The 11,535-nt window shown below is 48.3% G+C and overlaps 3 protein-coding genes across 3 annotated transcripts in view; all 3 read left to right on the top strand.

Moving 5' to 3' along the window:
• Positions 1-237, top strand: part of M437DRAFT_61118 (Pfs, NACHT and ankyrin domain protein) — a gene marked incomplete at both ends in the record, with an annotated part of 3,517 nt that extends 3,280 nt beyond the window's left edge. Inside the window, one exon of the mRNA XM_041023873.1 lies at positions 17-237. Within this exon, the coding sequence (XP_040874699.1) occupies positions 17-237 (221 nt within the window). The remainder of the gene's footprint in view (positions 1-16) is intronic.
• Positions 238-1,218: 981 nt separating this feature from the next.
• Positions 1,219-1,998, top strand: M437DRAFT_79553 (uncharacterized protein; the record flags this gene model as incomplete). The annotated part of the gene is made up of 1 exon (XM_041027195.1): positions 1,219-1,998. The coding sequence occupies one exon, from the start codon at positions 1,219-1,221 to the stop codon at positions 1,996-1,998; it is 780 nt and encodes a 259-aa protein (XP_040874698.1).
• Positions 1,999-3,761: 1,763 nt separating this feature from the next.
• Positions 3,762-4,527, top strand: M437DRAFT_18152 (SET domain-containing protein; the record flags this gene model as incomplete). Its single annotated transcript, XM_041018938.1, has 3 exons — positions 3,762-4,101; positions 4,143-4,395; positions 4,449-4,527. Coding segments are annotated over 3 exons (672 nt in total), but the record flags the coding sequence as incomplete, so codon positions are not given.
• Between the last annotated feature and the right edge of the window lie 7,008 nt (positions 4,528-11,535).

Genomic DNA, 11,535 nt, shown 5'->3' with positions numbered 1-11,535 from the left:
CTCGACAGCGGCGCAGACGTCAACGCGCAGGGCGGAGATTATGGCAACGCACTGCAAGCAGCTTCAGCAAGAGGCCACGGCGAGATCGTGCAGATTCTTTCTGAACACATAACACTGCTGCGATGTTCCAGTAAGCTTGAGGATAATTCAAGCTCAGGTAAGAAGCGGCGCCGAGGCCTCCTTGCCGAGGATGCAGCTAAAAGGTTTAAAGCAGCTGCATATGGTCATGAAATCTAGACACGATACTATCGTTTATTACGAATATACTTTGGATAATATACTGCTATGCCTCTGATAAGAATGGCCGCCTTGCTGTACAGCCCTAAGCGCCTCTTGTAACGTCGTGACAGTAACAAAAGTATGGCTTGACAGAGCTTTGCATATGTTTGTCCATCATTCGGCGGTGGTGCGGTAAGATACAGATAAGCCAGGGGATACCTAAGAAGAGGATGAATCTCTATACTGCAAGTCGTTCCTCATGACCATGGTGACTGGTCGAAAGTTTGCTAGGAATGCTTGATCGCGAAACACCAATAGACCCAGTTATACGACATACGGCAAGCAGCATCTGCTTACTAGGATAGCTGAAAGGTTCCGTCCTAATTTGATCTAACTGGGCAACAATATCGGAGCTGTGGCCACTAATGAATGTGCTCCTAAGTACATTTTACTCAATAGGTGTGACTGCCTGATAAATACGAGCTTCATGTTTCCAGCCTGGCTCACTTGACCATCATCCTTGAGGTTCTTACTTCGTATTGCTATCTAGAACGCTGGCGCCGTACACATCCGCAGAATGGTCATAGCCAAGCGTCTAGGGACACTTGTAGCTAGTTTTAGTAATTATTCTGGCGTTCGTAAACATCTTTGTTATCGCCACGGCGCGTAATTCAGACTCTATACTAAAGATACGGCGCTACGCGCGGCTGTCTGTTTGTGGCACCGAGTTTTATTGGTCGAGTAAACACTGATACACGTATGCAGTGCCTTATGCTTATAAGTTCCACACATGCTCCGCCTGGCTTTTCTAGTTGACGCTCCGTCTTCTCGATCTCTGATATTCCAAATCTAGGCAGTTTTCCACACGAACGGCAATACCAGAAACCGAAACTGACTTTGTATACGACTGAACACGTTATCGAGCCAGCTGTTTCACTCGGTGTCTGAGTTTTCTTGCATGGACAACACAGGACTACTCTACAGAAAACGACAGCAGGAATGTGGCTATCATCGGATCTCCTGAGCATCTGTCGCTCCATCACTTCTTCAGAATCAGACTCTCCAATTCCTATCACGAACTTAGAGGCATCTCGGACTTGTCATGTCATCAGAATTTTGCCAGGATCTAGTGCTCAGCGAGCGCAGTCTGATTACTTCCCATTATTGCAATTGCCTCTGGACATTTTGACTATGCATCTGAATACGCTTCTTCCACATGCGTCTCTGGTGTCTCTTCGTTCCAGCTGCTCGAAATTACGCACCGCAATTCCATCACCTCCGAAGAAACGACTGGTTGATTCAGAGCAGTGTGAGACCAACGCGCTACTCGCTACTTTGGAGGAAGGACGAGAACGACCCTTACGCATGTTCTGCGCACTCTGCTCGGCTTGTTACCCGGTCGTCTTGTTCGCTTGGGGACCTGAGAAACACTTAGTGCAGAAAGCTGGTATCGACAAAAAGGCGGCCGAGAGTCTAGAGATAGGGCTTGCCGACACGCAGAATGGCGAAAGCGCCAGTGAAGAACGACACGCAGGGAACAGCAACGAACTTGACAATCGGGTCTGCAGATGGCATCGTGCAAGATTCGAACGGAAAGTCTTAACAGGTCATGGAGCGATGAAGTCAGAGTGGACACTGGAGGAAGCCTGCATGCATCGTGGAGGCGTACTTGCTTGGGGGAGATGTGATTGCAAGGGTTTGTGCCAGACTTGCTGGAAAAGGAGTGTTTGGTGCCATACAGAAGTTGTGGATACGGAGCTTGCGAACGACGTTATCTAGCCAGAACACTTGTCGCCTCTAAGACTGCGGAACATAAGTCGCATACGTCATGATACACAGGGGAGTCCGTTCGCTCATGCGTCCTGGATCAAAGACTGAAACTTCCTTTTCCACAGGTCTATATAGTCAACAAGCACTCTTGTTGGGCATTTCTTGATAGTGGCCAGGCTTCATGCCAACATCCACAACACTAAAGGCACTATCTTGTTGTTCACCGCTGGTTCCCATCTCATTGAATACTCAGGATCAGGCTTAGCTTCTTGTTCGAGAGGAGCCGGGCCATACACATGAAGATGGCACCACTACAAGTCACGTTACCCGAGCAGGCGGAAACAAGTAGATTAGATGTCATTGAACAGACTGGGAAAAGAGTGAATCGGAAGACCAGTTGCTAGAGAAACTCAATCATTTGGATCGATGGCGTACGGTATGCTCCTATGCACAATACAAGCTCTCTCCGAGGCCGGCCTAATCAGCCCGCAAGCGTGCGAGCGTGCCACTGAAACGAGTCCGAAGAGGCTAGATGTCTCTGAATACACTTCCTTTAGACAGAGAATCTAGAAAGTCGGCAGCTGGCTGGACCTTTAGGCCTGGCGGATACCAGAGAGTGTATTTGCATGTCCAGTCTGTTTGTTGATCTTTTCGGACGTGAGCAGCGAAGATACAGGTACGGCAGAAGCTATGAACCTTCGTCTGTTAAGCAAACAGATGAGCAACGCCAAATGCGACAAATCCGCGCCAAGAACGCGGTCGATACCATATCCGGCTAGCGCAGCATCGCAGCCGGCCTGGACTCTATCTGATTTGGGGCGTTCATGCGCCGCCCTACGACCAGTACGCTTATTGGAAAATCGACGGCCACGACTGCATCGATCATACTCCAGTCGTTAGTCGGCAGACCGCCCGACCGACTATTGCTTTCTGACCGATCTATACACAGATCAACGAGCTAGAGTCCAATCAGTTTTGCCCTCAACAAGACGCATGATCAGCGCGCCCAGGAACCTCTTGCATTGACCGAATTTGTTGAAGCATCCACATCGATGATTCCCTCGACTCGCTACTTGCCACGAGAGACAAGAACGCAAGAAGCAATTGACATGGCGCGCCTAGTACCGCGGCGCAAGCTAGCTCCCTTGACCTATAACCTCAGACGCCGTACCCATCGCGACGTGGCCGAGGTCCATGAGACGCTCACACGAGATCAGTCTGGGAATAGCAATGTCGACGACGCTTCACAACCGTCATCCAGCGCCTCAGGCCATTGGCCGTCTAATCATAGTGCCAAGACCTTGGATGTGCATGTTGGAGCGGACAGCATACCTGCTAGGAGTGTTCCTGACAAGCCGCACGCGAAGTGGTATCGGCATAGAGCCTCCTCTGACCGGTCGAATCACATGCCAAACCCTGACATCCGCAAGTGCACTAAGAAAAAGCGGAATGCGACTAAAGCCGAGAAAATAGACCGCAGACGGAGTGGCCGGCTACTGGCAATCAAGCGCTCTGGAGAGATGAACGAAGCGGCACAACATGCTACAGACACCGTTGATACCCAGTCGACGCTTATTAGAGGGTCCAGCTCCTTCATAAAACGCCGCAGTATATTCGCTTCACCCACATCCTCCTGCTTCAAGCCAAAAGGACTTCTGAACACTTCTGGCAACGTTTCTGCTCCTCGCCACCATTCAACCCGCGAGGCAAAGCCAAAGGCTTGGACCAGGATCTACAAAAATCGCTTGGTCGGCGACGCCAAAAGATACTGGAAGAAACCAAAGATCGAGACGTCGCTATGCATCTGTACCGCACCTGTGCTCGGATCTCTAGAGCCTGGGTGCGGTGAACGTTGTCTGAATCGCGTCATGGGTTATGAATGCGATCCAAATAACTGTGGCCTTGGAGAGTTGTGCACAAATCGCGACTTCACAAGGCTTGCGATTCGTTTGGAACGCACAAAGAACGCCGATCAGAGGTCGAAATGTGATTCGTCCAGTATCGGTGTCGAGCTGTTCAAGACTTCAGACCGGGGCTTTGGTGTTCGCGCTTGCACGCAATTCGAGCCGCGCGAGATCATCGTCGAACACACTGGGGAGATCATCACACCCAGTGAGGCTGGCAGGAGAATGGAAGAGGATTCCAAGGATAAGGCCCTGAGACTCGATTTCGTGATCAGCTTTGGTCGTGCGTCACATTCCTCCGGAACTTCTATCAAATGGACTCTGACCGAGGCATGATCCTCGATGCCACCAAAGGCTCTATCGCTCGTTTCGTCAACCATTCCCGCGAACCCAACTGCAAGATGCTCAAAAGATTTGTCAAAGGCCAACCCCGAATGGCTTTGTTTGCAGGTGACTATGGCATCTTGACCGGCCAGGAGTTGACTTACGACTATAACTTCAAGTGAGTTCAGAGTCCATCTATGATCGGCGTGCAACGACCTTACGGCTGTATAGTCCTTACTCCACTAAGGATGTCCAGGAGTGCCGTTGTGGTTCAAGCAACTGCCGAGGCATCCTAGGCCCGAGACTCAAAGACAACAAGAAGCCGGTAGACAAGGCAGGAAAGGGACGAGTAGCTCATGGCAGAAAGTGCAAGATTGGCGGGCCAGCAAGCACTGCTCTTGCAGCTAAAGTGGTCAAGGAGCTTTCTCAGAAGCGCAAGGTTCCACCAATGCCCAAGGGTTGGGTGTATGTTGATAAGGGTATGGAGAAGATCATGATCGAAGAAGCGCGCAAGGACAAGGAGATCACCTGGTTGCAGAAGGAGGGTGTTCTGCCTGCGACCTTCCAAACTAAGCAACCCAAGACTAGGACTTGCTCATACCGGGGCAAAAGAAAAGCCATATGACTGGTTCAAACATCCAACATCGGAATGCCTGCACACAGAACGAAGGTCACGTCTGAGGCCCTGAAAAAGAAGTCTTGAAAACAAGACAATGGCCATACATTGAGAACAAGAAGATGGCGGCTCAAAAGGACGTCCGAAAATCATCTTTGCAACTTCGAGACGAAACGACATGGTCCGTTAACATATTACTAGTGGAAGTATGCTACATTGCTCGGCAGAGACCGGACTGGTAGCAAGAAGGACTTCGCCGAAACGACTCGCACCTGAGAAGCGGTGGGGATGGTCAAGCAGTAGAAAGGTAGGCATAAATGGAAACCCTAGAAGAAGAGTATGGCTGGAGTGTCTCGAGGTGAACTTGCACAATGACATTCCTTTCTACCACCTGACCAGGTTTGTCATCATATGGACCTAAGCCTCATTAAGTTATACAAATTGGTTTATTTGCTTCTTTTCTTTGACCCCCACACACTAGTACTAACATCAGCATGATCCTCCCCACTATTCTTCGCCTCGCAACCTTTTCGGCCTCTGCCACCTCCTCTGATCCTATACTACGTCTTGCTGGATCTATCCATAAGCTCAAACTGAAGTCATGTACTCGATCTTGGCTGCGAACATTCCTCACAGAGTTCCCTTCATCGAATTTCTCAAAGCTGGTTAGGCCGGCTTTGGCGGTGAAACATACGCATTTGCCATATTGAACGCTCCCTAACAGGGCAAGTACGATGGAAGGAACACCTATAGGTGATTGCTAAAAGCTGGACTTCATTCCAACAGAGGGACTTAGCGCCAAAGCTTTGGCAGCGATGACTGCCGACAGGTAGTTATGAACAAGAGTGTATTTTCAAAACAACTCAGACTACAAGATGAGCTATCTCCTAGTATCCACAGCAAAATCAATACGAGATGAGCGTCATGACCGAAGCTCCAGACAACAGTCTGGGGTAAGATAGAATGTTGCCACCGAGTTGGTAAGTGCCATGTTGGCTGTTACCACTTGGAGAAAGATCCAAACAATTTTGCTCCTAGGTCTTTCCCAGAAGATATCTGCCAGACTCCATGTAGACTAGCGTTAGTGCGGTACTCTCGATGCTCAGCACGACAGTGAGATACATCTCTCGATAAGGGAACAACCACATCATCAAGCACCAGTGATCCAGATGACTTGCACTCCAATGAAAACACGTTTGCCTTACAGAAAAGAGATCATACTCTGGACGCCCGAGTCTGGCCGGGACAAGTCTCGGTTTTGACTTGAGTGCGGTCGCTGGAATTGGACGGCCTCCCTTGATTCTGGAGGAAGGAAGCTGGGACCAAATCCCTCGCACAAGACATGCAATGATGATATTTGTGAGGCATCTTCGTCACCAAGCGACTGCTCTTCTTCGCTCAAGCCATGGATGCTCGAATCGTTGTGGGTGGCAACGGGGTTGGAAGGGCCGCTTCTTCCAAGACCAGGAGTATTTTCGGACACCTTTTCCGGCTTTTGCTCTGATAACGGCCAATCTGATGCAATTATGACAAAGCTTCCTTTCGAGTGTTTATAAGCCTCAGTAACCGTAGGCTGGGTTGATGGCGGTTCGTCAGTTGGGGAGATTGGAGCTGCAGCGGCGATGGGCTTCGGGCTAGATGAACTTCTAGGAGCACTACATGAAATAGAGCTCAGGATCTGTCCTGTGTGTGAAGGTCGTGTTCCATTCGAGTTTGTTGCTTCTTTTCCGTCGTCTCTTTGCGGTATCTGGCTCTTAGCTTTGATAAATCTTCTTAGAAACTTGAATCAAGATCTGATTCTGGCTTTGCCATGGTCGGTAGGTCCAGAGGCATGATCTTTATCGATGTCTATCGAGTTTTGCAAGGCTTGCACACAATCAAACTTCTGTGAGCCGAATGAACCGTTCGTGAGAGGCATCTTTCAACAGAAGGTGATAAATAGGATGAACGAGCGAAGAGTCAAGTCTACAAGATCGTATCTGGAAAGGTGTGACTACGTGAGTAGAACAAGAAAAGTGAACGGAGGAGGAATCAAAGGAACACATCCAATCCTTTTCGCATTTTTCCAATGCTATTGACTCGCGCTAGGCGGCATCGAACAGCCACCACCCCCTGCCAAATCCTCCTGCCCCGAAAAGCCTTCTTGGAGACTGGGATCATCACCATCCAACCTGAGTAGAGAAGAGGTCTAGCGGAGAGTGATTCGTGAGAACCTGTGCAGGCGCCACCACAATCTTGTGCCTCTTTCACGTGGAAGAATCTCAATTTAGCGGACGGGCTAGGATAAGAGTCCCGAGCACCGCGAATGCAGCAATAGATGAATTTTCATATAAACATCATGCATGTAAGTGTTCCTTGACACTGTTCTGGTAGTCAAGCAGCACTTGCTTCACATCTAGATCAATTTTCCAACACGAAGGTACTTTTGAGATAGTCTGTGCTCTGGCTCTTGTGCTGGCTCGGGACAGAATGGCTGCCGGACAAACGAACTGCCGGCGATGAGACCTCAACAGCAGTCCGAAGCTACGTGGCTCGTAGGCTCATGTGTCTTGTTGACTCCCTTGCATGCACTTAAACCACGTAAGCAGTTTGCCAGCTTCTGCCCAAGATCAACAGCTGACCTTGCGGGAGTGGCCAATTGCAGACTAGCTTACATGTTTCTGCTAGTCACGTGGAAAATGCTGGGACTACTCTGACGTACTGATACACAACCTGGCATAGTATACGATCATTGTCACTCTAACCTTGAAAAGTCGGGTGAAACCTTATATCAGGCTGCATTCATGTGGGCTTCAGTCCTAATGATCTTCTGGGACAAATTACGCGAGACCCATGAAACGCTCTTTCCACCAGGCGTCAAATCAGTGACTGGCAGGTTGCTCAACGCCAAAGCCAATGCACGCTCAACAATCTCAATGCTGTGACTAAACTGCATGGTATTTTCCTGTACGTCTTGAAACGTGACATGTTCTCATAGTGTTCAGATCTACTGCCTGCTTTCAGCCATCGATTCTCACAGGATGTGATCAATTTGCACAAATTCCTGTCCGTAGCAATTCATGACCGTCACTTTTAACTCTCGAGATTCTATCTTTCGATCCTTGGCAAATCCTTCTGATGTACCTTGCCCCTTGTGTGTGCTTGAGAATCTGCATGTGTATGCTTCCGGTCGATTTTGGGCGTTCATCACACTAGCTGCTTCATTCTACTACCCGTTGGGAACGGTGCAAAAGACGGCAATGTCATTGCGCGTGACGATTGTCAGCACAAATATCGTGTATCTTGCATCGAAATTTTTGCTTCGGACGAGACTTTGTATCGCTACACCAACGTTCCTCAACGTCTTGTGTAGATAGTGCCTTGTGCTCTTCTTATCATCAGTCCCTTTACCTAATGACCATGAACTATGCTCCGTAGCTTTTCTGCGGGTGCAATGCCTGCTTCCTTTGGAAATGTCGTTTCCTTTGCGTTCGTTGACATCATTCTGTGACGATGCATCGAGTGAGAGATGTTGCCAGGAGCTAGCCAGCGCTGGAGTGCCTTGTGGTGTCCGATGCTCGTGAGACTACTGATATAAGCAGTTGATGATCAAGTCATTCAGTTATGAGAGTCATCTTTCGAGCCAGAACTACATTCGGCCCGACATGAGAGTTTCCAATGGCTATCCAGCACGGAAAACATTTTTTTGAGACTTGGGCTATGTCGAAGACATGTCATAGAAAAATCGAGATCTGATAGCACATCATCAGGGATGTGGTCCGAAGTTCAGCTCCCTATGGTATAACCCTGGTCTGGAAACCAGATTATAGAGCTCTGACGTATAGATCCATATCATTCTTCAGTGCTAGCAGTATACAGAGGATACAAGACGCTTCCACAACACATGATGTACTGAGCGGTTTGGAGCATACAATATACAGACTTTGAAATGGGAAAAACTGCACTGCTCATAAACATGCTTTCACTGGGAACACACCTTGATTGATCTTTGCTAACATTCCTGACATATTCCATCAGCTCAGAGGTGCAAAACCTGGTTCATATGGTTTCAGTATCAGACGGCTGTGCCGAGAAGCAGCAGCAGATGAAGTGCGCCTTGAACACCGCATATTGGAGCGACAGGTCCGCTCTAGTAACCATTACCACAAGCTACTGCTTTGCTAACATACTGTAGCTCTCCAAGAGATCTATTCCGGCAGTAGGATGTCAACAATGACACTAGACAAACCGAACAACAAAGCAGTACTAAGCAAGGACTTGGCGTTAGGCCGCGATTGACGAATCGGTAAGAGTGAAATGTATACTAGCACCATCAGACATGCCAATATCATCAAGCACATTCTGACGATAGATAGACGTCGATATGTCTCTATCTCGAATCTGAAACCCTGACCGATGCTTGTTGGAAGGACAGTCGCAAAGTGAGCGAGGTTTCTGAGTTCCAAGCAAATGTATTGTGTACCGACTATCAGACTTGTCGGCAAGTGCTCAATAAGCTCTTTCGAAGCCACGCCAGCCGCAGTAGACGTCAGATCATGTATGTTTTCGATGGCAGAAGAAGCAGCAGAGAATATTGTGTTAATTTGAGAAGCTCCAGACGTGACCAGACTGCTAGCGAGAGACGTAGGTCCTGATACTTTGCTTTGGGGAGCATGTAGCGCACTTTGCTGCATCACTTCAAGATTGTTAGTCTAGAGAGACCGGTTAGCGAACTCTATCTCGGAGTATACACTACATAGCACGTACAGTGGCCGTCAAGAAGCATGACACTTTCAAACTCTCTGATGAGAAAGCATTACCAGACACGCGAGCAAAGCGCAGAGAAAGCCAACGAAAAATGATCGAAGCTTTCGAATAGTCCGTCTTCTGTTCTTTGCCGTTCTTCCAACGGATTTGTGATAGTTGGAGGACTGACTCGCTCTCATCATAGATACATGCAACAGTAGGGGGCAGTTTCCAGAGGATAGGCTGGCATCTTAACGTGCTGGCAAAAACTAATATTACCGCATGCTTATGTTATACAATCCTGAGATCGACTTTATGAATGTTGTCAGTCTTTGTATCACAGCACAAGCTAATCATGAGCCTGGTCAACAAGTTAACAGCAGAAGAAGGTGTGAGCCGCCTAAGGACTATATCATAGCTTAGAAACGTGGGTACTTTACTGTCATGATCACAATACATAAATTAGGCGATAACCTCGGAATCCCGTAATGTGAGCAACGTATGATGGTATTTTGTTGTCCATCTAGCTCATACCAGACTGATCTGCCATCATATATCTACGGACCTTGTATCTTTCCCGAGAAACCGATCACTCGTTCTTATGGCTTGAGCGTGCTAATAGCTTATGTCAAGCACGATCCGCATTCCAAGTATGGTGAATAGGATCTGCTATAGTCGCACAGGTTCGTACTAGGTTCTGTGGCTAGGGAACAAAGGTGACGCCAAAGCACGGGAGAGTTAATGGTATGAGAGTTTACTACTCAGTCTGAATCGAGCGCGCTACAGAATACTTGAACAGCACTTTCTTGAATGCCATGATGAGCCGATATAAAGAGAGTCAAGCTGTTAATAAAGGTTTATGTGCTCTGTCCTACACAAAGACAATGTTACTATCTGATAAGCGCCTCAAGTGATGTCTCAGAATCGTACGAGAGGTTAGTCATAAATCTTTCCTGGCACCGGATAACCCGTCTGATACCTCCATGGGACCCACTATCGGCTTCTTCACTAAGCTGGCACTCACAGCTTCTACTACGGCGACTGCAGTGGCTGGCTACCAAACTCGATGTCCTGGCTAGGATGTTGGCCAAGAAGGCTTGCTAGTACAGCATAGGAAGGCGAGAGATTGCTTGCCTCCCAAAAGTACCACGAGTGAGTCATTCTCTTTTCTATATATGCGCGGCGTTGCGTTAGAGGGTGGGATGATAGATCACAGCTAATCCCCTAGAGATGTAGCCGAACCACTGGCCTTACCTATCACCCGGTCTTTGTGAATCTCTAAAACTTTCCTTGTTCAATCTAAAGTGGATATTTGTCGAACGATGCATATGCCTAGGGAAAGTGTAACGCTTTCAGTTTCAACTCTTAGCAAGAAGGGACCTACGTCGAAAATAATGTCTGGTGGTATTTAAAGTCTGCTTAGAGTGTTCGCGGACTGGCTTGTCAGCTCGAAGCCTATCACGCACTAAGGTAGTCTGAGATTGACTGAGATCTCTGGATTGATGGAAGTATGTTTTCAAATTGATCTAGCTCTTGCTAGAGAGGTAGGATGACAAGGCAGAGTGATAGAGCAACATTCCGGAGTGCACTCTGATACAAGCTCGACTGGATCTCCTCTGTCGTTGGTGTCTTTCGCCTTAAGCTGAACCTGATTAGAAGAATGTTGGACATACTAAGACAGTATTCAGGTATTGTTCGACGTGTCAACGCGAGTGGTTTGAGGCAAGAGCCGGCGTGGGGCACTCGCTTCCTTCGTTGGCGCAAGAAGCGGACAATCAGGCACGGCGTTAAATGGGGGTAGCAGGCGCGTCTCACGTCGGGAGATCGCTGAGCCCACATAGTCACATATGGATACTTTCGTCGAGCATGGGAACCCTGCGATTTTATTTGTCTTCGCGTTCCACACACTTGCAGAGTTGGTATATCTGCTACAGAGTTTCAGAGTTTGTTGTTTACTTTCGGTTGGACGTCATCCGA

This window comes from Aureobasidium melanogenum (genome assembly GCF_000721775.1).
Source record: "Aureobasidium melanogenum CBS 110374 unplaced genomic scaffold scaffold_54, whole genome shotgun sequence".
Taxonomy (NCBI): domain Eukaryota; kingdom Fungi; phylum Ascomycota; class Dothideomycetes; order Dothideales; family Saccotheciaceae; genus Aureobasidium; species Aureobasidium melanogenum.
Note: the sequence above shows the minus strand (reverse complement) of the source record. Positions and strands in the feature narration are given on the sequence as shown.